At 46.9% G+C, this 27,965-nt stretch overlaps 1 protein-coding gene and 1 long non-coding RNA gene across 2 annotated transcripts in view; one reads left to right on the forward strand and one right to left on the reverse strand.

Annotated features, from left to right (window-relative positions):
• Positions 1 to 27,965, reverse strand: part of TBXAS1 (thromboxane A synthase 1) — a 134,749-nt gene that overhangs the window by 12,952 nt on the left and 93,832 nt on the right. The window contains exon 9 of the mRNA XM_017673205.3: positions 27,515 to 27,826. Coding sequence (XP_017528694.1) covers positions 27,515 to 27,826 — 312 coding nt within the window. The remainder of the gene's footprint in view (positions 1 to 27,514; positions 27,827 to 27,965) is intronic.
• Positions 1 to 27,965, forward strand: part of LOC140849840 (uncharacterized) — a 126,300-nt gene that overhangs the window by 9,860 nt on the left and 88,475 nt on the right. The window lies entirely within an intron of this gene.

Here is a 27,965-nt window from a genome sequence, read left to right on the forward strand (position 1 = left end):
GACTCTATGGAAAATTTATTGATAAATCCTTTTGCATAGGAAATAATCCTGCCCTCTATTAATCTTAGTATGCTACATTTAGATTTTTGTGTACCATTTTCTCTAAAAGCTAGACACGCACACAACCCCCAAGTCACTCACACCCACACATGTATACCACACATGGGTGTGAGCAGATATGATGTGGAGTATAAATGAAAAAAGAAAAGAAAAAATGCCATTGCTTTCAAAAAGATTTTTTTCTGGAGATTCAGAGACCTAATAGAAAAATTAGCATTTTCCTGTTTTGCTAAAGGAAGTAGAAGTGGGGGCGGCTTCAGTTCAGTTCCTTAGGAATAACAGCAGCATCAAATTGTGTTGACAGGCACCTGCCTGTATGTCGCTGCACTTGGCATTCTGTAAAGTGGGTGAAATTATGCCAGCTTTTGCCTGCTAGAAGCAAGGGACTTGAAATCCCTTAAGACACAGTATTTGAGCACAGGGGCAGCCAGGAGCCACAGAGACATACAAAGAATAAAGATTTCCATTCCCTCCCTTTCTCTGGGGAAAATATGACTATAATATGAAACCAAACTGTGGAAAATATGGCGACCTTTGCTTTGCCCTTTTGACCACCAACCCGGGAGAAAAGCCCCTCCCCTGGTGTCCAGGGCAAGCTGTGTCCCCAGGCTGAGGCCTGAGTGAGGGCCTGGCTCCTCACTGACCAGTCCCCTAAACAGGGGGCTGAGGCCCCTTTGGCTCTGCCTTCTTGGCCTTGAGATTCCATAGCTGCATCTGAGTGAGCTGTTGAGGGCGTGAAGCAAGAAGCCGGGATGGTGGGTGGTTTCTGTCAACATTGAGCCTTGCCTAGCTCATGCACAGCAAGTCCAACATGCCAGTTTAAAAAATTTGGCAGATTTAGATGCAGACATGCTGTCATACCTTAGAAAAAGTAATTAGGAGAGTATATACAGCATCTATTATATCTACTTTAAGAGGAAAGAGACAGAACCCATGTCACATGAACACATGGATTATTCCAGGTGCTCTTGTATCTGAAGCCCAGGCCATTAAGGAATTAGGTGAGGAGATGTAATGAAAGAGCATAATGCAGCCTTTGTGTGTGCTTGCATGCAAGTGCACACACACACACACGGACACACGGACACACAGACACCATGAATGTCAGCCCTCACTGCAGATGGCCCTGGGTTGAGTTCTGTTGCTATCACGACCCTCCACAGGAATCCCTGCCTTCAGAGAGCTGGGAATAACAGTACTTTGCCTGCTGCCGCACTTACACTGTACCGAAGGACTTTTACATCCGTTATATCATTTGGTCCTCAAAACTGCACTGTTAGGGAGGTAGGGAGGTTTTTGCCTCTTTTATAGATGAAAAAAAAAGGGAGATTGAGAGAGGTTAGTGGCTTGTCCAAGGTCACACAGCTAGTAAATGGCAGAGTTAGAGCTAAAGCCAGACCTTCAAGTTCCAAGACTTGTCTGCCATGCTGTGCGGCCCAGACCTCCCTCCGTTTCCCTTCCTTCCTCCCTCCCTCCCTTCTCCTTTCTTCCCTTCTGTTCTTTCCTCTTGTATGTTTTATGGAAGAATAACATGCACACAGAAAAATATACCACAAACAGAAGTGCAGAGCTCAGCAAATCTTCACAAAGTGAGCGTGCAGTGCACCCAGCTTCAGATGAAGCCACCATGCCTTTCCAGCACTCTGAGGCACCCCTGTGAGCCCCTCTGGCCCCAGCCCCCCAAGAGTTACCACTGTCAAGACTTCTAACACAAGAGGCTACTTTTGCCTTTTTAAAAACTTCATATAAATGGAAAATCCATTCTGCAGCCTTCTGCATCTGCTGTCTTGTGTGTGGCATCCTGTCTCAGATCCGCCCATGGTGTGGAGTGGGGCCCTGGCGTGCCCATTCTGTGCCATGATCTAGTCATCCTTTCAGCTGTGGATGGACGACTGAGTGGTTCCCAGTTTGGGGGCCATTAGCAGTAAAGCCGAACATGCTTATATATGGCTACTAGTGAACACAGGTCCACGTTCCTGTTGGGTGTATACCTAGGAGTGGAATTGCTGGGTCAGAAGGGGTATATATGTTCAGTGTTAGTAGATATGTGTGGTACACTTTTACAAATCTGTTGTGCAGACTGCCTAACACTTTAACGGTGCATCAGTTGAGAAGCAGCTTCTTGCCAGTCCTCTACTCTCGCTGTGGCTTCCTGCCCTTTTCATTCTGCCTGCCCTTCCACTATGCTGAATGCAAATCACTATCTCTACAGCAGGAAAGGGTTGAGAGAAAAACTAGTGTGTTATTTTGGGAGCTGAATTATTTATTCCTATAGTGGGTATAGTGGTAGGGGTCAATAGGAACAAATTAAACCTGATTTTGAAGCATTGTCCCAATAATCAGACACAAGCACTCACAAGCACAAAATACGTTCCCAAATCAACTAGATTCCAGGCTTTGACTTAATATTTAGGATTCTGTATTCTCCATTAGCATGGATCATTCACGATTGCTTCTATATGATGTTTAAAGAAATAAGCCCCTAAGTAAATGAGAGTGAAATCACCCAACCCACTTTCTTTGCATGGGGGAGAGAGTGTATTGTGTTTTAATTTGCAGAGATATTCTTGTTCACTGTCTCCCCAGATAGGCATTGAGTACCTAACGTGCACTTAGAGTGTGGGGGTGGGGGGAGGGAGAGAAGAGATAAGATACAGTCTCATACCTTACAACTTATTATGTATTTGGAAAACTTACTATGTATTTGGGAGAGAGGGGCAGGAGCAAGAGGAATGGACACACCACCTCCAGAGGCACTGAGAGAATGGGGCGACCAGAGGGAAGAAAGGGGAGAGATGAAGGCATTGCCACACGTCTGAGCCGTAGTTGTGTGACAAAGGAAAGGGATATAAGTCCTATAAGGAAAGATTTTGATGCAATATCGGGAAGGATTTTCAGATGACTAGAACTTTACGATGCGAAAGTCAAGCCCCCTGCCCACTGATATTTTCAAAAGTTGTCGTGGGACATCTGAAAAGGTCCCTGGAGGACACTCATAGATCCCTCAGGAATAGGAGGAGGTAGACAAGGGTGACCCCATGGGGCCTTCCACTTCTGGGACGGTCTGACACATCATGACCACCCCCCTAAACCCAGGGACAGCTATGACTGTAGCAGATCCTAGGTCACCCTACCAGACTGAGTAAATGTCCTGTGAAGGTGCAGAGCTATCAACTCACTCTCTTTATCCCCTAGCCCAGCCGCTGCACCCCGCCCCTCATTCCTGAGTGCCTCTGGTTGATAATGGGTCACTTAGCCTTTGGGGAAATGGTAAACAAAGATAAGAGCCTTAAGCACTGGAATTTGTTTTTTATCCATTCGGCCTAAAAGCAACCGCATGTTAAATTTAGAAGGCCAGCTTCCAGACCCCTCCCTACGCTCCCGTTTCCTCCCTCCTCTGACTGGCCTGGTGCAGAGCCCCATCACTCTGACCATGGAATAGGGAATGTGTTTGGCAAGCCCAGGAGTTGTTAGAGGTTGCCGGCCTGGATGTTTATAAATGTATCATCTGAGGGCCTGGGAGAAAGGGCCATTTCCTTGGCTAGCTGGCTCTGCTCACCATTCCAGCAGCAGCCATCTTTACCCAAATATTTACCCAAACGCCCTCCCAGGCCGGCCCTGGGCTGCTGTCTCACACTGTCAGTAGATGAGATGCTCCCCAGGGAAGGAGCTGCATTTTCAGCAGACCACAGTACAATTTATTTACAAAGGTCTCCCTCACGCCTGGGAATCTATAATTGAACAGCTCTCTTTTCTATGTAGGTTATATCCCTTTGCAACCAACTCTAGGAACCTGTAGAAATCCTTTTGTTGGCCTGGAATCCTGTTGTATTGAATATTGTTGGGAATAAATGAGCCATTGTCTGGGCTGAGAATTTTCTGGTTAGATAGAGATCTCCACTGTGATGCAATTTATTGTAGCAGGATTTTTTTTTTTCCAGCCTATTTTAACTTCCATATTGCCAGCTCAGTCCATTTTCACATCTCAGGATGTAAGTGGGGAGGGCTAGGCCCAAGCTAAAAAGGAGAAAAAGACTCTTTTGCCCAAGAATGATGTCCAGAGGCCTAAATGGAACTTGGTACCAGATTTTAAAGGATGCTGGGAATGAGGTACATCTGTTGGCTGGCTTAGGGGAAGGGAGCATCATCCAGTGCTCTCAGCTGGCATGTGACTGGGAGATGAGGTGCAGAATGATAACAAGACGTAGGAACTCAGAAGTTACAGGAGTTCAACCCTCCCATCATACGGATAAGGAAGCACAGCCAGAGAGGTGAGGCCACTTGCCCTTACTTTGGTCCACATAAAAATTCTCATGTATTACTCTTAAAAAAAAAAATCAAACCAGCTAAGCTTTAAAATATACTCAACCCTAGTTAAGAGTAAGTTTTTGACGTTAAAAAAACCCAAAACTTGAATCTTAAGGCACAATTCACTGTTTTTCTCTTTTATAATCAACTGTTGAGGTTTTGAATTTCACGGTTGACAGGCAGAACTGTAAATGGAAGAACAGAGATGTGGAGTTCAACAGCTGGAGGACAGTGGGCCAGGTACTAAGCCTCACCAAGATGCAGCTTGCTCACTGTGAAGTGGGGAGAAATCACACCTTCAAAGGTTGTAGTGAGGGTTCCTCATGAAGGGCTGCTTAGGGATTTATTTATTAAGCTCTGTCATCCTGCTTTGGGACATGAGGCGAGGAGCACAAGTATCAGACTGGTTTCTAACAGGGCTGTTTGGAGGCCCTGTGAGTCCATGGTAGCTGTAAGCATGGGGTCATCCCAGAAGAGACAGAAACAGTTGTGCCAGTGAGAATTAAGGATTCAGCTGGGGCTGCCTTGGGGAGATGCCAATGAGAAGTCCCTATACCTGTTGTCAGAGGAGGGTGGAAGGTGCTAGAAGACCAGTCCTAGGATACTTGGCAGGGTCTGCAGCTGGGCTGCAACTTGTCCCTGGAGACCTGCTTCAACTCCTCCCTATGCCAAGACCTGAGCCAAGTGCCTTGCTGTCACCTTGTCTAATTCCCACAAGCCCCCACTGAGCACAGGAGGGCTGAGGTTTCTGGAGCTCAGGTAGCTCAGCCAAGGCCAGCAGCTGCCACGCACAGAGCTGGGCTTCATGCCGGGTCATCTCCAGGGATGCCTCTCACCCTCCACAGTAACTCCCTCACCACCTCTTCACCAGGCTGGATTTGAGCCCTTCCTCTGCTCCTACAGCTGGTTGCTTTTAGTGACAAGGATTCCTTGCCAAGAATGGCCTCTTACAGTAGCAAAGCTAAGTAAAAATGGGTCCCAGAGTAATGGCTAACATGAGCTTCCCAACAATCATGGGCCTGTGTGCACAAAACAGCATCCCTCCCTGCCCCTTGAAGCTGGAGGAGTGGGTTTGGATAAATAAGAATGAGTTTCTTGGGGAGGAAGGTTTTTTTTTAATTAAACTTGGGGGTGGGGAAGACTTACTAAACCACATACAGCATATTCCTCAGAGCCTAGATAGCTGAATTCTGTTCAGAGTAGCTAAGACGTTGAGTTCATGCCTCAGCCTCTGGTCTGCTGGCTGCTTTTAGTGACAAGGCTTCCTTGCCAAGAATGGCCTCTTAACAATAGCAATACTAAGTAAAAATGGGTCCCAGAGCAGGGGCCACAGGCGAAGGGGGGCTGCCAAGGCCCAGCCAGCAAAGCTGCCCCTGGCCAGCCTGCAGGTGGTCCCCACAAGGTCTCCCAGGGGAGTCTGGCAGACTGTGGAGGGCTTGCCCCCTGGGGTGAGCGGGAGGAGATAAGAGCTACTTCATGCCACCCTTCTTCCCACATGTCAAACCCAAGTCTGCAGGTAGGGCAGAGAGGGGCACAGGAAGCTTCCCCCAGATGAGACCCGCGTGCTCCGTCTCTCATGGGGTAGGAAGCTGAGTGCTCCCAGCCAAAGCGCTCCTCCTCCCCACCCCGTCTGCTGGGCCAACAGCCTGCGGACCCCCAAGGCATCCAACATGAAGTTTCAGTGAGGGGTACTCCCTTTGGCGACAGCTGCTCATCTGGACAGAGCTACCGGGGACTGGGGGGGCTCCAACCCCATCCCCACCCTGGACCTAACTTTTATTAACCATTTTTGATTTTTTTTATCTCTGCTCTTGGGCTGTTCTTCTAACATGGAACAAAACCCTAAAAGGTGACTGTGGCAACATGAAGACAAATCACTCCCATGAAAAAAGATTCTGTTTATGTGTTCCTATATGTATATTTTAATTTTAAGCATTTATTTACTTTAGAGATCTTTCTAACAAGAATTTCATCTGTCCTACAAGGGTCCCCTCACCGACCTGTGGGGCTCCTTGGTGTGTACAGACTGCCTTTTCTATGCTCTGACAGTCGTTCTGCTGGCTGTGTGTCACCTCGTGCCTGCTGTGTACCTGCACTGCCCTAGGGATGGCACAGAGGCGGTAGTGTGCGTCCCTGGAGGTGGAAAAGCCCAGCAGACACCTGGATGCTGAGGCTCTGATGGAGGGACACTGGGTGCTGTGGGACATGAGGGGGGGCATCGTGGGGACATGGGGGGGCTTTGTGGGGCCACAGAACCTGCCTGAGGGACTGGGGGGATTGGAAACACTTCCCAGAGAAGGTGAGGCTTATGTGGAAGCAATTTTCAAAAAGCATTTGTGTTCTTTCACACAGAAACAATAAAAGCACTTAAACAAGGTTTTGGAACAAAATTGGAACGAGTTCCATCACAGCCGCACTGTTTATTGCAGTTTTACGGGCGCGCGTACTCTCTGCGGTTTATGCCTCTGCCTCACGCCAGCCATGTCTCAGCCCAGTGAGCGTGTCAGTGGCACGTGTTAATTATGGCAATTTGTTTTGGCCACAGATCTCAAGGAATTGTTTCTTTTGTCTTCCGTGTCTGCTGCTCCCTGTAACATGCCGTGAGCCGACCTAGTACTGAGGCTTCACACATAACCTTAATGTGGGGACAGACTGGGGTCCCTCCAGTGCCAGAAGAGACAGTGTCACACCAGGAGGCCCTGAGGGGCAGGATAGCTAGCTTGAGGGATTTTTGTAGAATTATAGGTCCAGCCAGCCAGCCAGGGGTCAAATCCACAGCCACAGACCAGGTGGGGGTCTGGGAGGGAAGCTCGGGGTCTTTGGGGAACAGAGAAGCAACCCTGGGCAGGGGCACAGCTGAGCTGGGGGATGCCCATTTGCTGGGCCCTGTTTCCTGGCCATCATAGGGTGACAGCGGAAGGCCCCAGGAACTCATGGGGCAGGGGCCTTGCAGCCCTGCAGGGTCCTGGACAGGAGGTCTTAGTGGTCAGGACCAGAGGTGTGGGATGACCTCCCAGCAGATACAAGGAAGCTGGGACAGGAGGAGGGTCCCATCCCGTCACACAGGAAACAGTCTGGGAGGCTGGCTGCCACCTTGAGCTCCATGCTCTCTAGGCTGCCACTGCCCCAGGAGGCACAGCTACTGCTGGTGGCTTTCATGCTAGAGCTGGTGTGTCCTGCCTACAGCTGTGTGTGTCCATGTAGGAGGAGGGTGTGCTGGGCACTGGGCCCCTGGATGCCCACTGTTGCCCTTGCAGAGGGTCTTAAGTCTCCCTCAGAGCCAGGCTCTGAGTGAGGTGGGGGGGATCCGGGATGGGATTGTGGGTACAAGGTGGGGACAGGGAAAGAAAGCTTGGCCCGGGGGAGGGGCATACATTGGAACCAAGGACTCCTTTGTAAGGAGGGAGTGTTCTGGGGTTGCGCTGAGTACTCATTGAGTCCTGTGGGGCAGGCACAGGGCACGTTTCACTTGAAGCATTTCCTTGAGTTTTTATTTTATAGATGAGGTAACTGAGGCCCAGAGGGATGTGTGCATCAGGGCAGGGAGGAGAGACACGTGGGTGTCTTTTTGAGTTGAGAAAACATAGGTTCAGAGAGGTTGTCTTTCTCAAAGGCACACAGCAAACACAGAACTCAAGTCTTCTTGCCCTAACTCTTCCCCTCTGTCATCAGGACATGGAGGTCTGCTGAGATGAGCAACAGGCCAGGGAGGATATGTGTCTGCTTATGGTGTCTGAGATGATCTGTCAAATGGGAGTAGCAGGGAGATTTGAAACGATGGCAAAATAAAAATGAATATTTCTGGAGAGCCACTAGGCGCTGGCTCTGTGCTAAGTACTTTACATGTTATCTCATTTCATCAGCCCCAGCCTAACAGGGCAGTGCAGTTATTACCCTTTTAACAATTGAGGAAGCTGAGGCTTAGGGTCACACGGCTGCTTCAGGGGTTCAGCCTGGCTTTGAGATGGGGAGTCTGACCCAGGAGTCTGACCCAGAGTCTGTGTTCTTGGCCTGAGCCTGGCTCCGGCCTGGATGGATGCAGGTGAGGTGAGAGGGCCGTGGGGCCTGCACAAGGTTGTCCGTGGGTCCAGCTGTGAGTACTGTTGCTGGAGCTTCTGTGTGGAGCCCTGGGGAGCTCCGCTGGGGCAGAGAGACCGAAGGGCAAGTTCTCTCCAAGGGGTGGAGGGAGGGTGCCAAGTCCACTTCTCTGTGTCCATTGACCAACTGCTGAGCTAGCGAAGATACTGGAAGGAGCCCCTGAGTTTGGATTCTGCAAGCCAGGATGGACTTTTGCAAAGCCTCCAGAGAAGGAATGGAAGGGTGCCCTGGGGAGCGCACATCTTTGGAATTTGTCAGTTACAACTGGGGAAAAAATATGTGTGGAGTAGGTGGTGGTGGAGAGGATCTAGAAGAAAGCAAACTGAATGATTATAAGATTCCAGAAAGTTCTGTATGTGGTTTGAAAATCTAAACCTAGTATGTGAGAAAATGAATGGTATATATTATCTCTTGGAGTGATGTCCTTTTCCTGCCAGTGTAGTTATTTGCAGGATGTCAGCAGACCTCCATGTCCTGATGACAGAGCATGAGAGTTAGGGCAAGAAGACTTGAGTTCTGTGTTTTCTGTGTGCCTCTGAAAAAGACACTCAACCTCTCTGATCCTGTGTTTTCTCAGTTCAAAAAGGGAATATTTATAACACTGTATATCAACTGCATAGATTAGGAAGAACAAATAGTAACAAATAATAGTTACTCTTAGGTTTTCCTTACTCTTCTCTCTGGCAGTGCCAGTCCCAGAGAAGAGCACACAAAGATGCATTGTACACATCTCCTGAGGCACCAATAGTGAGACAAGACTGGGGACAGAGGAGCAGTAGGAAGCTGAAGACCAGAGAATAAGTATCAAGATGAATTAGTTTGCATGTTGATGTAAGTCAAATGGATACCACAAGCAATGATATAATTGGTTTAGATCAAAAATGATATAAATCTTGGAAATTTCAGAAGAGTATGAAGTGATGACAAAATAGTACAGAAGTAATATAATTAGGTAAAGTGAGACAAAAAAAGTTGATCCCAGAATATGTATCATACCTTAGAGATCAGGAAAAGCCACACTAGAAAGATTGGATGAAACCAAAAACACAGGCTTGAGATCTGGGAGACCTGGTTTATTCCTAATTTGGCCACGAATTAGTGAAATGGACTTAGACTCATAACTGCTCTCACATGTTCCCTCATTTGGAAAGTGGATTTTTAAAAAATCTCCTCACTCACTTTCCTGAGCTGTAACCCTCTAACGGAGTAATTTTCAAAATGTGGGCTATGATCATTTAGGGAATTGTGAATTCAAGTTAGGGATTCAGACGGCATTTAATAAAATGAAATAGAATAGCACATTCAGCATATCACACATAGAATACCACATAGTGTTTCATGAAATTTTTGTTGCAGTTACATAGGTATGTGTGTACTCCGTCAATTTATAAAACATGTAACTTATGATGGGTTTTGATTTAAAAAAAAAAAAAAGGTTGAAAAGTATAGCCTTAACATCATCAGTGCTGCCAAGACAGCTCAGGTGTGCTGCCTGCCACAGTTTCCCCCTTGTCACTAGTGCTGCTATAATATGATCCCTTTGACTCCTTAGAAAGATACCAAGGTCCTAGAAATCAGCACTCTTTCCTACACAACAGCAAAGATCCCCTGCGAGCAAAGAGCCTGGAGAGGTTAAAGTGTTTGTGAAGTAAGAACAGAGTTGGCAGATTTATCAAATAAAAATACAAGCATCCAGTTAAATAACAACTTCAAGTATAAAATGAATCAATTTTTTAGTATAAGTATGTCCCAAATTTTGCATGAGACATACTTATACTAAGAAATGATTTATCGTTTACCAGAAATTTAAATTTAAGCAGACGCCTGTATTTTATCTGGGAACCTAAGAAAGTAGTAAATAAGAGCAAACAGGAAGGAAAGTTTCAAAAGATTAAGATGTTTAAGTGCCCCAAATGACAAAACTTTGTGCTTTATATGATCATAAATTAACAGCTGTATTGTATTATGCAAATTTATGTTAAGATATTCACTATCTGTCATCACGCTCCAATAAAAATTGCATATATGGCATTTAGAAAAAAAATGACATCTTCCGATAAGAGTTTTGTGCTGCATTTTGGTGGCACTGATTACCTTTGGCTCGCACGAATGCTGCCACCACAGGCAGAGAGAGCGGGGTCTTTGTGGGTGACTCACCGAATTACTTATGGTCTGTCTAGAATCCTCAAGAACAATCTCAATGAGTGGTCAGTGGTTTTCTCTCCATTTTAGTGCCTTTCAGAAGAAACACAGCTTGGCAGTGAAATAGCAGGAGAGACACTGCCTTTCATCTAAAAGCTGGCAGTTACCCACCAATAAACATCGTGCAGTATGAATTAGCTTGACTAGACAAGTGAGAAGGGGAATTGTTTGATTTTTTATCTCTGTGCCTTCACCTTTTTTGGTGATTATACACAAAGGGAAAAAGCAATTTCTGCTGTTTCCTTTCTATAGCAAAGCAAGGCATGTCCACCAATTGGCTAATTTAATGTTCATAGTGTAATAGACATGCCTTATCTTCAGGCTGATTTGCTTAATTTTTTAAATGATGACTGTCATCCTCTTGGCATCTCTTGGTCTGACACCAGAATTTTTTTCATTTAGTGTTTATGATTTTTTTAAAAATTGTGAACTATACTGTTTGTGAAGAAATGCCCATGTCTGTTCTGGAACGGAGGGAGGGATAAAATCTTGCAAAGGGACCATTCCATCCCCAAAGTGGCCCTAAAGGCAAAAGCTTTAGAGGGGGACAGGGAGCCAGATGCCTTAAGGAATCTTTGACAAATTCCAGGCTAGGCTTGGACAACAGGCAGTTTGCAGCAGAAATTACAGGGAGGAAGGCAGGTGAGGCCTACACAGTTTAAAAAAGGACTTCGTTCATCTGGAAGAGAAAATACAGATACTGAGGAAGGAGTCCAAGTGGTGTGTTGGGGGATGTACTGTGCTTGCTCCCCAACTTCAAAGTCCACTTGCACCAAAGATTGAGGGTAGGGGCAAGGGCAACCGTCTACACTGTGCCTTACAACAGAGGACAGGCTGTTAGAACACATGCAGAAATGAGCGGGCCTGAGAGCCAGGAAACCACATCAAGCAGCGTGACCTTGGGGGGTCTCCTATTGGGCTTTGCCTCAGTTTCCTCATCTGCAAAACAAAGGGATTAGACTGAATGCTCTCTAAATTTCTTCCAACTTTAGCTTTCATCCAGTCATTCATTGAACTAACATTGAGCACCTATTATGTTCCTGGATGTGATGACAAAGAGGACCCTGCCTTCATGGTTACCAGCAGCTGCCCTCCCCAAGGGTCAGCAAGCAGAAGCGTGCCATCTGGCCGGAGGGAAGGAGGAAGAGAGGGAGGAAGAGGAGAGGAGGAGGGGGGACGGGTGGGGGGATAAGATATGAAATTCCTTCTCCGGTTGCTGACTCCTGGCTTTCTGAAATCCACTACGGCAGGCACATTCCAAGGGGAAATCTGTTGCTTTCTTGGTCACTGGCTTTCCCAGCCGAGGAGGGAGGGGCCTTTAATGATCTGACATGGACGACTAGGGGGTGTCGATTCCTGAAGTTTCTATCCAAGATGGAGCACCAGCAGGGATGGATTAAACCCAGGGACCACTTCTCATTTTAGCTGATTGACATGGAAATGGATGCACTAATCAGAAGAAATCCTCATTGCATCTTCAGAGGTTTTCAAGTTTGGTGTAGGAAATAAGATGTGGAGGCACTGGGCTAATGTTTTCATCCCTTCGTCCAGTGGTTGAAGAGAAGAGGAAGTAGGGACATTTAACAGGATACTGTGTAGATGCCAGCAATGGACAGGATTTTCTTTGCTAGATTATGGCCTATCTCACCAGAAATCTCATGGAGCCTGAGAAGGGTTGTCAGGATAACCACAGACCTTATTAGATGGGCTTAAAGCTAAATTTTGAGGGATAGGAAGAAAAGTGCTGGTAGATACAGTGATAAATGACAGGTTTGACATATGAGTTATTCCCAAGGGAAGAAACTGTCTGTCTGAAACTCAAGGGACAGAATGAATAAAAGAATTCCTGATATGGTGGATTTTACATAGAAAAAAACATTTTACATGGAAATAGCAATAGAATTTTATTTTAAGACACCTAAGGGCAGACAAGGAGAATGTAAATTTGTCAAATGTTAAGTAAAAAGAAACAGTTTTTTCTTCCTTTTGCTGTGGATTTCTATGTTGTTTGATCTGTTGGTTGTTGAGATAATTTATTTTTCATTTTTATGGTGAAGACTGCCACATTTTGACTTATTAGGATTTCTTAGTTTCTCAAAGCCAAAAATAAAAGTAAAAAATGCCATTTGTTCTGCTAATGTCCTTAGGTACTTGGTGGCAGAGGACAGGTAAGGGACATCCAAGAAAGGAGGGAAAAAATGGCTGGGAACTTCCCGACACCCCGACAGAGACCTGATTTTCAGTGCTGACAGATGATCATTAACTGTGTCCAAATGTGTGCGGGACCGCCGTGCACACCAGTCTGCTCCCAGAGAGCAGTCCGCTGCAGACCTGGGGGTCGTTCCCAGAGCAGCGCCAGGAACTCTGGGCTTGTGGATCTGGGTTCAGATCTTGACTCTGCTCCCACCTCGAGCTCATCACTTTCTCTCGAGTTTCAATTTCCTAATCTTTAAAGTGAGATATATTTTCTATATTCAGAGAATACCGAATTGGTAGTTAGAATTGCTTAGTCCAGCACTAGGCGAAGAGCATGTGTTCAATAAATAGTAATCTTGTTTTCCTTATTTCTATCATAACTATTATCCGTATTATTTGATACTGAATTATTGATCCTGAAAGGTCACTCCTTGATAAAAACAAGTTGGAAATCAGGTGTTTCTATAGCACACCTTAACATAGCTAACATAAACAGCAGAGTCACACCTGGCCACGGGTCACAGACTGAGGACAGGGAAAATGCCCAATAAATACCCCTGAAATTGTACTAGTGACTCACAGTGAGTCAAGCGGAGAAAGAAAACTGCCAAAACTGCCATGTGTGTCATGGAACTTGAGACATTTCCTTTAGATGCTTCTAGGAGACTTCTAATTTACATAATAATTCTTGGTTTACAGGGCCTATTTCTTTATAGAGTTAGGTCAGATTTATTTAACACATAAAAATTATTATGAATAGTTATGGTGCTTAAAAATGTTTGTTACAACGATGATGGTGGTGACCATCTTTATTAGTATCTTTCAGGTCTACAAATTAGTAATTTGCAGCCCTGCTGGGGAATCGTTAAATGAGTTTTTCAGAGAAAGATGAGAGGATGTGAGAGAGAGAAGAGAGGAGGGAGGGGGAAGGGAGGGGGTAAAGGGGAAGAAGGAGGGGAGGGAGAGAGGAAAGAGCCAGAGAGAGGAAGGGGGAAAGGGGAGGAGGGGAAATGCTCTGGCCAGCAGTATATTCCCTTAATTCACATAACACACGGCCTGAGGGAACCTCCCTAGACCCCAGATGAGCTCCTGGAGCCGGGGCACAGACCAGATGACCTCCTGGGTTTGGTGTCCTCCAGGCCTGAGGGCAGACTCCTCCAAGGTGCTCTCGGAGAGGCTGCTCTGCTGAGGCCCAGAGCAGTCCCCTTGTGGGGCTTGCCAGGCGCTTCTTGGCTCTTAGATGGCCTGGAGCTGAGCCACAACACACAGAAACCCACCACCTCCTGGTGACTTGATGAGGAACTTTTCTAAAAAGCAAAAAGCAGCCCCAGTAATTATGCAGAGCACTTCTAAAGTTAGTCCTATTTAATAATGCCACCACGGTCACCACTAAAGTCAAGTTTGCATTATTTCATGGGAGTACGGCCGTGGGTCTTCACCCTGGCTTCCTCGAGAACCACCTGGGGCTTTGAAGAACTGATACTGGGCAGTGCTGCAGCCAACAACATCAGGCTCTCTGGGGATGGGTCCCAGGCAGCTGTGATTTTTAGTAAGTTCTTGAGGGCACGAATATCCTAGCTGCTCTTGGGCCTTGCTTTGCAGGTGGGTCCTTGATCTGAGTGGCTAGGGGGGATAGAAGAAGGAACCCTTAGGAGGTCCCTAGGTACCTGAGGTCAGATTCTATCTACAGGTGAGCTGGGGTCAGAGACTGGGAATTTGCGAAGGGCAGGAGGTCCTGCTTGCGAAGCCTCAGAGGGGAACAGCCACATGCAGCTGCAATCGGGAGGAGGGAGGAGTCAGGCAGGAAGACTGTCTTTCTAAGAGGGAGGGAGGTGCACTGCTGCTGTCTCAGAATACAGGGCTGTTCCCAAGGGCTCTTCTAAAGTGCAATGAAAATGGCACTCAGCAGCAGTTAATGGCCAGCCGCTGCCGGCGCAGCCGGGAGAGCATCAGATCTGGCACTCAGCATGAACCCAGGGAGTGGAAGGACAGTGCTCTTTCCACGGTGGCCCCAGTGATGAGCAGGGGCAGGGGGTGGGGTGTGCAGGCTGACAATTAGGCTGCAAGACAAGTGTCTCAGGTGCACATTCATGCTTTTTATGAAAGAATGCAATGAACATGAACTTCAAGGAAATGCAGCTACTGAACAATTCCAGGGGCACAGAACCCAAAGAGAAAGCCTGGGATAGCCAAAGAAGTTTCTGCGATGAATGAGACAGGTCAGCTTCACAGAAAAGCAGGAAATCACCATCACCAAGAAGAGTGTCTGTGGTGGACATGGAACGCTGCCCTGGGGTTCAGTGTCTCTGTCTCAGGAATGTTCCTGCCTTGTGGGGAAAGCATTCAGGGCTGTAGAGGCATTAGGGAAGAAGCCGCCATGCACTCTTCTTGTACTGTGTGGGCCACAGAGAGAGAGACTTCATCAGCTCAGAGCACAGAATGTGAAAGAGTCACGAAACGAGGGGGAAGCCTCGACAAGCACATTTCCCTCCTGGGAAAATGTGTCCTCAGGGAGGCTAGGATGACGGGTCAGAGGGGACTGATGGCTGTGAGGGCCCCCATCTGCCTGATGATTGGCATTTTCTCAGTGCCATGGAAGTGTGGTGCAAACACAGCTGCAAGCCGCTGCCTCTGGAGGTGGCCCAGATGCCCCTGTCATGGAAATGCTGGCGCCATCACTGACCCTCCCCATCAGGCAGGACACGGACTGCACTATTGAGAAATAGCTCTGGAGTCACCGAGTCCTAGGGGAACAGAGACTACGTGGTCAGGAGGTGTGAGCTCCAATCCAGGCTAGGCCCCTTCCCCATGTAGAACCTTTGACAAGTTGCTTATCTTGTTGATACTTCGTGATGGCTAGTTTTTTGTGCCAACTTGGTACACAGTTGTTTACCAAACACTGATCTGTGTTGCTGTGGAGAGATTCTGTAGATGGTGGTTAATATCTATGATCAGTTGATGTTAACTGAAGGAGATTATGTTTGATAATGTGGATGAGCTTTATCCAATCAGTTGAAGACTTTGAGAGCAAAATCTGAGGTTTCCTGGAGAAGAAATTCTGCCTCATGACTGCAGCATGGAATGGTATCTGAGCTTCCAGCCTGCTGGCCTGCCCTGTGGGCTCTGGGACTTGCCAGCCCCCACCATCATTTGAGTCAGTTCCTTAAGCTCACTCATTCTCTTTCTGTCTCTCTGTCTCTGTCTCTGATAGATTCAGCTCCTCTGGAGATTCCCTGAGTAATACAGCCTCTCTTTCTGCATTGAATGGGGATGGTGAGCGTTTCTACTCTATCTTATTGTAAGGATCAAGTTAGCTAATGTGTGTGAAGTGCTTAGTTCAGGCCTGGCATATAAACATGCCATCATGATCATCACCATTGCCAGCAAAGGTCTGATCCAATCCCTTCCTTTCACAGGTAAGGAAACTGAGGCACAGAGAAGGGATGACAGCAGAACATGTTGTGTACACCAACCCTGTGGCCAGAATCGTACATGGATTCACTCATTTAATCCTTAAGACAATCTTACGAGCTACATGCTGTTGCTATCCCCATTTTACAGACTGGGAAATTGAGGATCAAAGAGATTATGCCCGTCGTCACAACACAGTGCCAGTGAGGGCAGCGCAGTGCCCCTGAGGGCCAGTGGCACCTAGGCTGCAACCAGCGCCTAGGTCTTGGGTGGCAGTGCTCCCCAGGCAGAGAGAAGTCTAGTTTTGGTCTGGGTGTGATGGGGAGCCCCTCCCTCAGGGAGGACTTCATGACTCTACTATCAGCTGTTGTGTTCCCAGGGGGTGGTGCCTGTCCTGAGAATGCCTTCGAGGCACGGAGCCCCAAGCATGGTGAGTGAGGAGGCCAGCTCTGCCATTTTCATGAAAAAGTATGTGCTTTTTCAAGAACCACCCTCGCTGGGACCTCTCTCCTCCTCAGCCACTTGAACCACTTTCTCATCCAGTTGAAGTTCTTGCCTGTAGCTCAGGAGGTGAGGAGTTTATCCTCTTCCTTCCAGTCTTAAATTACTAATTAAAATGTCTTGGAGACTAAGCCCATTGCAAAATGAGCTTGGGTGGCTCTCTAAAGCTTCTTGTTCATAACCAGAGGGAAGTCAATTTTCTTCTCATCTTTATAATAAGGATTCTTTTTGGAGGGTATCTGTTTTATGCTTCCTACAGCTCTGGCCCCAGTTTGGTCACAGCAGGGGGAGGCCAGTAGAGTTTAATTATATTCCTCCTATAGGGAATGTTCAAGGAATGAGGCTTTGAAAAACAACTTGTGCTACCAAAAAGAAAAAAAAAATCAAATTAAGAGAGTGAGAAACAGGCATTGCCTTTTGTGTCCTAGAGACTCAATCTAAATATTTAAATTTTAAAGACAGAATTCTAAGTGCTTAACTTTATAAACCTTACACATTACAATTCATAGGGGAGTCAAACATCCCTTCTGATCTGGAATATTCATATGCCTGGACTAACAGGCTCATGTGCATGGTATTTTCACACCTATCGTATTTGGCTATAAAACATAATGCTAAGAAAAAATGCACAATACACAGAAAAACAAAACAAAACAAAACATAATGCTGTCCACAGTCCGGGGGCAGAACAGACTTAGAAAACTTAGATAAATTGAATGTCTGGGCCACAAGCAAACATTTTAAGAAAGGTCCTTATTCTCTACTGATTCCTCCATTTTCCTTCCTCTGTCTCTGGGATGCCCAATCACTGGCTGTTGCTGAGCACGGAAGCAGCCCCCCAGGGCAGAAGCTACTGATTTGCTGACTCTAGTAGACAAACACCATGAACCAAGAGAGCAGAAGAACAAAGGCGAGTTAGGTGGGCAATTAACAAAGGCAGATTTCAGCTGGATGTGAGGAAGACCTTTCTCAAGGGTAGGGGAGTAAGTTCCCTGTTTCTGGGAGCATTCAAGAAGAGCAGCATGACCTCTCAGGCATCTGTCATGTCATGGGTGGGAGGCTGCCCTAGATGATCCCTACAGCCCCTCAGAGCCCAGGTTCCCTCTTTTCTTTGTCATGACAGGTTCTGGGCCCCATGGGAGCCCTGTGGGAGTACAACTGTAGGATTGTAGACGCTGAGCGCTGCCTACCTCTGCCTGCATCTCCCGCGGCCATGACCTTCTCTCCTGGACTCAAGTATACTCCTTTCTTCCAGGATGTAGTAGCCATGTGATGGAGTCGCTTTCCCCTGTGTGCTTCCCTACACTTCCCCACCTCAGATTTGCTTTCAGTTAGACTCCAGTTAGACAAGAGGGGGGAACTGGCATGCATTCACTCAGCACCCACCCATCATCAGCCTGCTGTGGGCCAGGCACTGCTGGAGGTCTGGAGCCATACCAGTGTGCCAAGCAGACGAGAGCCCCTGTCTCCTGGGGCTCACATCCTGGTGGGGACTTGATTATACTGCCCCTCCCAAGAGAAGCAGCATTTTAATAATGTGTCAAAACAAAGGAAGGACTTCCTAATGGTGAAATCTTAAGCCTAGTTCTAGGTTGATGGACAAAGTTTTTCAGGGAGTAGGAGTCTTTAAATTTGCACCGATGATACCATTCTGAGGTTCCTGCCTCACTGTTACAAAAGTGTGTTTTGTTAATAGAGTCCAGTGAAGTTAAAAAAAAAAAAGTGTGCTGTTTATTCTTCTCTTCCAAAAGGTAATTGTTGGGAACAAAACCCATACTTTTGATGTTTTAAGAGCCCATAATGGGAGCAATAGTTAAATAAATGAGCCGTTCAGTTGAGAACTAGCTCAAAGCCAAGTGGACCCACAGAAAGTGGAGCTTCACCTGTAGAGCTTACTTTCCCAAGTTTATTTTTAATTCTTGCTTTTCTGGATTGATGTGAACCGACACACCAGCTTATTTGCTTAGCAAAGCTTGGCCCCTCTAGAGGCCTGGATATTGAATATAAAATACTTGAGTTGCTACATGAAAGGCACCAAACATATGCTGATTGATGTGCCCCCGTTCCCAGGAGGAGCATCTCTTTGCAGGTCACCTCTCCCTCTGCAGAGACAGACTGCTCTGCAGGGACTTGGTGGTCAGGGAGGACTTGGAGCATTAATTGCTAAAAATTCAAAGGGTTGAACTGTGACACTTGATTAAGCCAGGCAACCTAGGAAACACATTTGCAAGTCCTTCCTGCTTTTCAACCTGTCTCCCACTCCATTACCCCCACTGCCTGCACGCTGGACATCACTGTGTGAAATGACAGGCTCCTGGTTGGCCAGGGGCTGCCCAGGGGGCAGAGGGTCAGGACGTGGAGGGGGTAGCTTCTGTATCTCTTGAAACCTGGGAAACAGAGCCGTAACACAAATAAGGGAATGAGAGAGGGCAGGAAGATGAAATAGTGCTGTGGACTTTAAAGAGAGGAGAGAAAACAGAGAAGAGGGATTGGGGGAGGAGAGGGGAGAGGGGAGCCACGGGGCATCCGGGTGGCATGTGGCTGCTCCTACTGAGGCCCCTGGCAGCAGGTCAAAAGCAGGTGGGTCAGGCTCCCCAGCAGTCACGTGAACATGGGCTTTGGCTGCCTCCGGGCCATGTGGAAGGGTTCGGAGCCCTGGTTGGTGGCACAGGAAGGTCTTGGCACTGAGCAGTACTCCTTCACAGCACAGATGGCCCCGGAGGCACAGCCTCCCTTCCTGCAGGTGTCCCCAAGGAGAGGATGGGCAGCTGACCTGGACGCTGATCACTGTGTATAGCTAATAGTCATATTAGCAGTTAGAACCCGGTACTCTGCCACTGGTTCAGGGGGACTGGCCTCTTCAGGGCCTCCTGTCTGCTGATGGGCACAGCAGGGCCCCCTCTTCCCTCCCCAGATGTGTGCTTTAGCAGCAGGAGCCACAGATCCCAACTCCCAAGAGGGAGTCCCAGGTACACACCCAGAGAGGCCCCTCCTGCCGGCTGTCAAGACTTCTCTGCTCTGATATTAGATGTTGGGATGCCCTGGAAGGGTGACAGTCTACTTCTCCAGTCAGCCATTTCCAGAAGGAAGGACAGAAAGTGGGCAAGTGGGATACTCTGCAAAGCCCCCACCCTGCCACTGCAGTTCTTGCCCCCCAACCCCCGCAGTGAAAATGGTACAGTTTTTCCTCTAGGACCTGAGGAGAATATCATCAGGGAAATTCTCTTTGACCACAGTGCTTTGACGTGGCCTCCCAGTTGGCACCTGCATCGACCATGTGCACTAAGGACTCGTTGGGGAGCCTACGATCTCGGTGGAGCTCCGTGCCTAAAGGCTCCAGCCTGGTGGGGGCCTGCTGAATGGGATGCATCCCCAGTCTCCAGGGCATCCCAAGAGAAGGCTCTGGTCACCATCTCTACCTGGCTGGAAAATGACTTTAAATCAACTCCACAGCTCTCCCTACCTTCCCACCCTGGATTAAACTGTTTAAAGGAAACGAAGATTTTAGGATTATGGGTAACACACTTCTAAAGACACATCCTGGACTGGATAATTCCTGCATCGCTTTATCACTCACTCAGTAAAGTGAGAGCAGCATCATTCTTTCTGGAACAATTCTGAAATCATTTTAACTTATGAACAAAAGGTAAGTCATGGTGGGATATCAATACTTTATCATGAGGAATAAACATTTGCTACATACGTCACCACTGAGAGAGGTGTGGTGTATAGAGTTTAGAACCTGGCTGCTCGCAGTGTGGACCCTGGACTGGGGGCATCAGCATCTCCTGGGAGCTTGTTGGAAATGCAGAATCACAGACTCCACCCCAGACTGACTGAAGCAGAACCTGCATTTTAACAAGATCTGTAGAGGATTTGTGTGCATGTTAAACTTTGAGACCATCTGGTGGCTGGTCCTGCAGTCTAGCTGCTCCTCTTGCGCTGCTGGGGTCCCAGTTCTTGTCTTTCTTTTATAGTTTGACTTCAGGGTTACAGGCGGTTCTGTATGCCGGCCTCTTCCCTTGCACCTCATTGCTTTCTGTCCCGCTGTACAGTTAGGGGATCTGTAGGGGAGGGAAGCATTCAGGTGAGCCATGGAGCCCTGTGTGGCCAGGGGAATGGATCACTGGGGACGATCTGGGCTCGCTTCTCCTCACATGTCGACAGCAGGACCCCAGCAGACCCGAGCAAAGGGGAAGGACCCTTTCCAATGGGAAAAAAACCATTAAACCATTTCCAGGTTTTCGCTTGGACCTTAAAGCTGACTATGCCCTACTCCCTGTCTGAAGATGACCCTGAAGATGGACCCTGGGTGGGCCCCAAACTGGATCACATTTTTTTCCCATAATAAGGATGAATTTAGTTAAGCTATTCACATTTTTTTCACCCAACTCTCCCCTGTGACAAAAGGATGGATGTATATTTATGAAACATCTGGTTGGGTGCAAAATGGCTTTTTTTTTAACGCCTTTTTCCTCTGAGATCCTCTGGCTGCTTCAAGGAACAAATCCTCAACCTTGCTCACAGTAGCAGCATGAGTTAATCAGCTGAAATACCCAGGATGGAATGTTCTTTTATTCTTAAGAGAAAAAGAAAGGGTAAGTTGTATTTTAATTAGATATTTATACTGGTTACAAAGCAGCTCTTCAAGAGAAGTGTTAAGAATTTGGCTTTCCTTCTAAGGCATAACAGTGTTCAAATTATTGTAAAGAGAGGTTGTATATCAATCTAGTCCAATTTGTGATAAATTTACAACTGGGTTCTGCACAGCAGATTTATAACAACAATTAAGCAGAAGGAAAATGGGTCATAAATTTTGGCTGACACAGTCCAGCACCAAAAAGAAGAAAAGAGAACAGTTTAGCCAGACCAAAAGTCAATACTTTCAGCAGAAAGTGCTAAAGCTATAGCAAAAACAATTTATATGGCAAGAACTTGTTTTTTTCCTCTCATCCTTTTCAAAATTAGATACTGGAGAACACAATGAATCATCCACATTACAAAGGTCTCATTAAATAATTGGTGTGTTTTCTCAATTCTACAAGCAGTACAAACCTTTCCCAACTCCTCAGTGCTTGAATTTCATGAACGTACCTCCCCTTCAATATGACTAAGGAAACATGGGGAAAAAAGAAGGTTCACTAAGAGACTGGGTGACTTGAGAAAGAAGGTTTTAAGCTGAATTTTTATAGGAGAATGATAGGAAGGGAAAGCAGACAAAATTCCAGAGCTGGATACTTTGGAAGAAAACACGTGTGGCCCAGAATGAAGCAGCAGCCTAGAGGCATGAATTATAAAATGGGTTATAATTGTATTATAAACTGAAGCATAAATCTATACCCTGAAAGGAGCCAGGTAGTCATGGTTCCTTGGGTTGAAATGGGTGGTAGAGAAGGGGGTATTACCTGACAGAATGTGTGTTGTGAAACATTATCAAAATAACCCCTGAAAGTGAGGAAGATTCCCAGGTATCCTTATTTATGTGCCACACGTTTAGTTCTGCTAAAAACAGAACACCTAAATTATTGACTCTCACCCTGCAAACTTCACGTCTTGACTGGTAAAGAATGCAGGCAAGCCAGCTGCCAACCTGACTTATTTGTAACCAAAAAGGAAGCATCGACGGTAGAAATCACAGGACACTTGGTATGAAGTGGCACATCGTTTACAAGAGGTAAGCAGAGCCGGCCATACAGAGTGTTTAAAAGTCCAAAAGAGCAAGCAGTACGTGGGGCTGTTGGATGTAAACCTTGACTTTGGAAAGCTGGTTTTCAAAAGTTCAGAGGAAAGGTGAGTGCGATTGCATAACAAGAAATTTAAAAGTGGGACTGTACATGGGTGGACACACTGTTTTCTGGCCATACATCAAGCCATTCACCCCATTTCCAGTAACGGGTTTTGGGGATCCGCCCCTCCATCATTCCATGTCTGACAGGTTCAGATGAGGCCCCATGTAGGCACCCACTCCAGGGATGGGGCAAGTGACCCAGGTCTAAGCCATTGTTTTCCTCTCAGTCCCAGTGATTGGTTGAACGGTCAGTGTACTGTCCAATCACCATCAGTGAGATGCTGTGAGACTGGCTGAGAATTTACAGAAAAGAGACTCTTGCTTGTTCATGCTGGATCTGAACTGCTCTCCACTATCAGCCTATGAAAGGATGAGAGGGTTTTAAGGGAAACTTGTCAGAACAAAGAGTCATCAGTTTAGAGAAGAGTGTTCTGTCTTGAGCTGAGGAAGGGGGTCTGGATGAACCACTCACAGTATGGAGGCAGTGGACCGAGCCTGGCCTTTCATTCTCCAGGTGACCTCCTGCTGGTGTAGCAGAATCTCTCATTTGCTCTCTGCCTATTTGAGCAAAGGAAAAGTACCTGGAGGGAGTCAGTGCCTAGGTGAGGCCTCATATGAACCGGTCAGATATGAACCGGTCAGACATCTAGTGGGGGTGGGGTGGATTCCCAAACCCCGGGCAGAACAGAGAGGGGACAGCAGAGGGAACAGCCACTGTCCGTGTGGCCAACATACGTGTCTCCAGTGGGCCATGTGGACATGGGAAGGCTTTGAAGCTCAGCTTGAGACATCTTGCCAGTAATCTGCTCAAGAGGGCTGACTGCCTGCCACCAGGAGACTCCAGCACTAGGAAGCTGTGAGGTGGGAGATGGTGGGGGGCGCTGGGCACTGGACGCTGGAGCGCCTCCCCTAAGGAAACTGCATAGTGAGGAGGAGGGGGTCCCAGGAGCCCTATGAATAAATCCCGCATTGGCCGAATGCCAGAGGCCACTGCAGCAGACATGCTGAGAGAAGCCCCATTTAGGCAGGATTTGGGGACCTGTTAGGAGGCCCCAGCCCTGGGAAGAAGGGAGGGAAGGTGAAAAAACAGAGCCCCCTGTCCACACACTCACCCAGGGCGGCTTCCTCAGACCACAGGTCAGCCTGAGCTAAGGGGATACAAGGGCATTAAATTGGACCTGTGACTGAAGTTTTGAACTGGACCAGACTGGGCCAGACTTTTTAATGTTCCAAAGTGACCAGAAATCTATCTGTGGTATCATTAAGGAAAGAAAAAGGAGATTCATCAGTGCACATGTTAAATAATTGGATAAAACACAGAACAATTCCATGTTTGTATCTCACTAAGTTTGGACTGTTCAATGTACGGATTACCCAGGCGTCTTGAGATCACTCAGGGAGATCCTGACTGAGAATGGAGTAACTAGAGCTGAGAGACAAGGAGAACAACAACCTGGGTTCAGTGAGAGAGACTGAGGCCCTGTGTCAAGCTATACCTGAAGGCAGCCCTACTTTCTGGTGTTTTCAGTTATGTGGGTCAGTAAACTCCCTGAGCCAGTCTGGATTGAGTTTTCTATCACTGCCAAAAGAAAGAATCCTAAGTACCCTTTTCCTTGGGTAGAGGGTCATAGCTTTCCTTGGATTCTCAGAGGGCATGGCTGTATATGGACATCACTCAGGGAAAAGAAACTCTCAAGCTCAAATCCAGCAGTCTCACTGACAGATGTAAGGGAAGGCCTCTAATGATGTGCATAGGGCTATGCAGAGATAGGAGCTAGGTCAGAATATCCTTGGATGTGGGGTCTGGAGCTTGAGTCTGGCATTAACTGGCACTCAAGAAATATTTGTTGAATGGAAAACAGCAGGAAAATTGTAACAAGTCATACTTTACATGCAAATTTTCAGGAAATATCTAATGTGTGAACATCTAATCTGCATTTCCATGTCCCTGACAGATGGCCCATATTAACAGAACTCTGATTATAGTAAAAAAAAAAAAAAAAGAAGAAGAAAATAACCAAAATAAAAGAAAAAAGAGAACCTACAAATATTCATTGAGCACATATGGTGTGCAAGGCTATAATTATTGCAACTACAACATTTAAAAAAGACGTCTATGTATTCCCATTCCTCAGACACAGTCTCAATTACCTAGAAAAAGAAATGACCTGTAAGACTTGAGTGGCTGGGACAGCGCTTTGGACCCTGTCTTTTCTTAGGAGCAGGGTCTGGACCCTGAGAGTCTAGGGTTGTGTTCTTGAAGTAGAACCAAGGACCACTGGCATAAAAGTCACCAGGATGGTTTTTTAAAATGCAGGTTTCTAGACCCAGGCCCAGAGTTAGGGAATAAGAACCTCTGAGGGAAGGGCCCTAGAATCTATATTTTAAAAAATCTTCCTAGATAGTTTTATGTACACTAAAGTTTGAAAAATTTTGCCTACTAAAATCAGTTTATTTGCCCATGGGGTCTCAGTACCTGGCAGCATTCTGCACAGCCCTGTGGAAGGCAGTTGTCTGGGGAAAGAAGCCCCATCCTAGGCTGCAGGGATTTGAAGGAGGCCCAGGGTTTGGTGCGACAGTGTCACCCTCCTTGAGGTCACGGTCAGTTAAGGCCATGTTAGAAGTAGGGCTGTGTGTGTGAGGGCCTTTGAATGGAAGCCTATAGAAGCACTCCCTCTCTCCTCCTGGTAGATGAACAGAACAACATGCAATTACAGTGTAGCCAGCAGGACAGACTCCTAGAGCCCCAGAAATCTCCACATGACACCACACACTCTAGACTTGCTTATCTGCTGTCTTTTATTGCCCTGGAGGATTTCATTTGGAAGGGAAGTATTGTTTTAGTAGACATAACTTACTGTTTTTAAACTGGTGATGAAATTCCTGAAGGTTAGGACCATAATTTCTACCTCTTCGAGCTGCTGCCCCCTCTCCAACCCACTGCCATATCTACTGCATTGCTGACCACATTCTAGAAGCTTTAAAGTCTCTAGTTTGACCTGCCTTCTGGTTTATTTGAGACTAGGGGGCTGAATTCCCTCTGCTGCCCTGTCTGAGAGGATAGTAGCTGGAGCTTCCTTTGGGTGGGGGGTGTTCCCCCAAGTTCTTGGTCATGTGACTTGCATATGGTTGACTCTGGGGGTGGCATTGATTGGCTTAAGCCATGATAGTTGGTTCAGAATGGGCCGTGACCTTGACATTCCAGCCAGAATGAACCTAATGACTCTTGCTGAGAATCTGGGACCACAGACTCTCTTTTCCATTGGTTACCAGCAAGGAAGCCTGTGCATAGTCCCACGCTACCTGGTGCTGTGAGAGGAGAGCACAGTGGAGCACGGGGTTAACCCAAGGAGGCACAGCCAAGAACTGGGGAGATCCTGGGACCCGAGCACAACTTTGAGGCCTGGATAATAGTTTGCCTGAAGCCACATGTATTCTCGGGCTGCTCAGCGACCTGTACTAACAAGGCCCCACTTTCTTTGCTCAAGTGAGCCTGGGCCAGGGTTTTGTGACTTGCCACAGAATGCGTCCTGGTGATACGCCCCTCAGCCCCCTATTCCTCTTGCAGTAACATATTCCAGTCATTGTTGGTTCCTCCTCCTTTCCCTCCTCAATTAAAAGAACCACACGGCTACCTGTGAAGCAGGATAAGAGGGATGGTGGGAGTGAACAGCAGGGTTATTTGGATTCAGGCCTTGTTGAGATTCCAGGCCCAAAGAATATTGACCAGTGGATCAATGTCAACCTGGAGGGGAGCCCTGTCCTGTTCAACATTTTAATCGATGACTTGGATGAAATAGGAGACATGCTTTGCAAGTCTCAGATGACACAGAGCTGGAGGAATTGCTAATATGACAGATGGCAGAATCAAGATTCAAAATTATTTTGACTGACTGGAGCAATAATAAGGATAAATATAAACTCTTGCATCTAGGCTCAAAAAATCACTTGTACAAGCAGTGGCTTGGGGACACCTGGCTTGGCTTCATTATAACATGGAACTGTAATCTGACCACACACGTATGAGCCAAAAGTTGAGGCAATTAGTAACACAGTTAATGCAGTTTTCAAATATTTGAAAGGCTAGAAAAGAAAAGCTAACCTTGTATCCACTTCCCTAGTGGGAAAAAGGAAAAAGAATGATCTGGGAAGCAGTTTTCAGCTCAATAGATGAAAAAAAGTTTCCAAAGTTCCAATAACAGAACAGGCCACCTCCCCAAACTGTGAATGTAATGGTAATGATGTCAGGACATAGAAAAAAGGGTTTTATTACAGTCTTCCTTTAAAGCACAAATTTTAAAAATTATTTTCTTTAATGACTCAAAGATCAAACAATACACACAAAAGCATCTAAGAAATAGGTGATAAAGAGCCTTGCTCAGCACCCTTGAAATCTGGCTTCAAGTCCACCAAAGAGGGGTGTCATCTAAAAGGAATAATCAGAATGTGGACTCAGCCCCATCTCATCTTGTCCTGTCTGTGGACCTTGCCCTCAGTGTTCACCCAGTCTTCATTCCTGCTCCGTTTTGGCCCATTCTTATGTCCACTCTTGCCTTCCAACTTGGCCCCATTTCTGCCTCCCACCTGCCCCTCTGCTCATGGTGACTGTAGTCAGAGCTGTGGGAAAGCACACCTTGTTCCCCATCCCTTCCCTTTGACCCTGACTCCTTGCTAAGACTTTGCATCTTCCCCGAGCCAGGTCTGGTTTCATGGACCACCCCAGATAGTGAAGGTATATGTACAATTTGTCTTCTTTTCCCTCTTTTCCTGTTGTCTGAACACTCCATTTTACTTGCTAACCTAGAGAGATGGAGAAGGTGGGCAACAGCCCTATTTAGCGTGTAAATTTAGAATGTGGTTTAGCAAGGCTAGTTTGGATCAAAACTGTTTGGATTCTATGAACACAAAATCAGTTGTCCTGTGACTGTCAACATGGACCGCTGTACTCACATGCTGCTCACAGAAGCGGTCCACCTCTTTCAGAAGCTTCTCTTGGCAGTCAGGATTGGTGGCCAGTAGGTAGGTGGCAAAAGAGAGCGTGTTGGTGATGATCTCGTAGCCGGCGATGAGGAAGATGAAGGCCTGGCCCACGACCTCATCCACAGTCAATGGCTTGGACAGGAGTCGGGGCTGGTGTTGCTGGGAAGGACTCGCCATGCATTCGGTGGAGAAGACTTGCCTGACGATGTCAAAGCTCTCCACGCCCACAGAGGCGGCGGAATGTCGGGCATCCAGGACCATTTGGAGGAAATCTCTTCGCCTCTAAGGGACAAAAGGAAAAAAGGAACATTTTGGCATTAGAGTCACATAAGGAGACTTCTTGGAGCACCAAAGAAGACGACAGGCACGTGAGCTCCTAGAGAGTTTGATGGGAACAAGGCTCCTGATTTCGGGGTTACCT

This window comes from Manis javanica, chromosome 6 (genome assembly GCF_040802235.1).
Source record: "Manis javanica isolate MJ-LG chromosome 6, MJ_LKY, whole genome shotgun sequence".
NCBI classification, from domain to species: domain Eukaryota; kingdom Metazoa; phylum Chordata; class Mammalia; order Pholidota; family Manidae; genus Manis; species Manis javanica.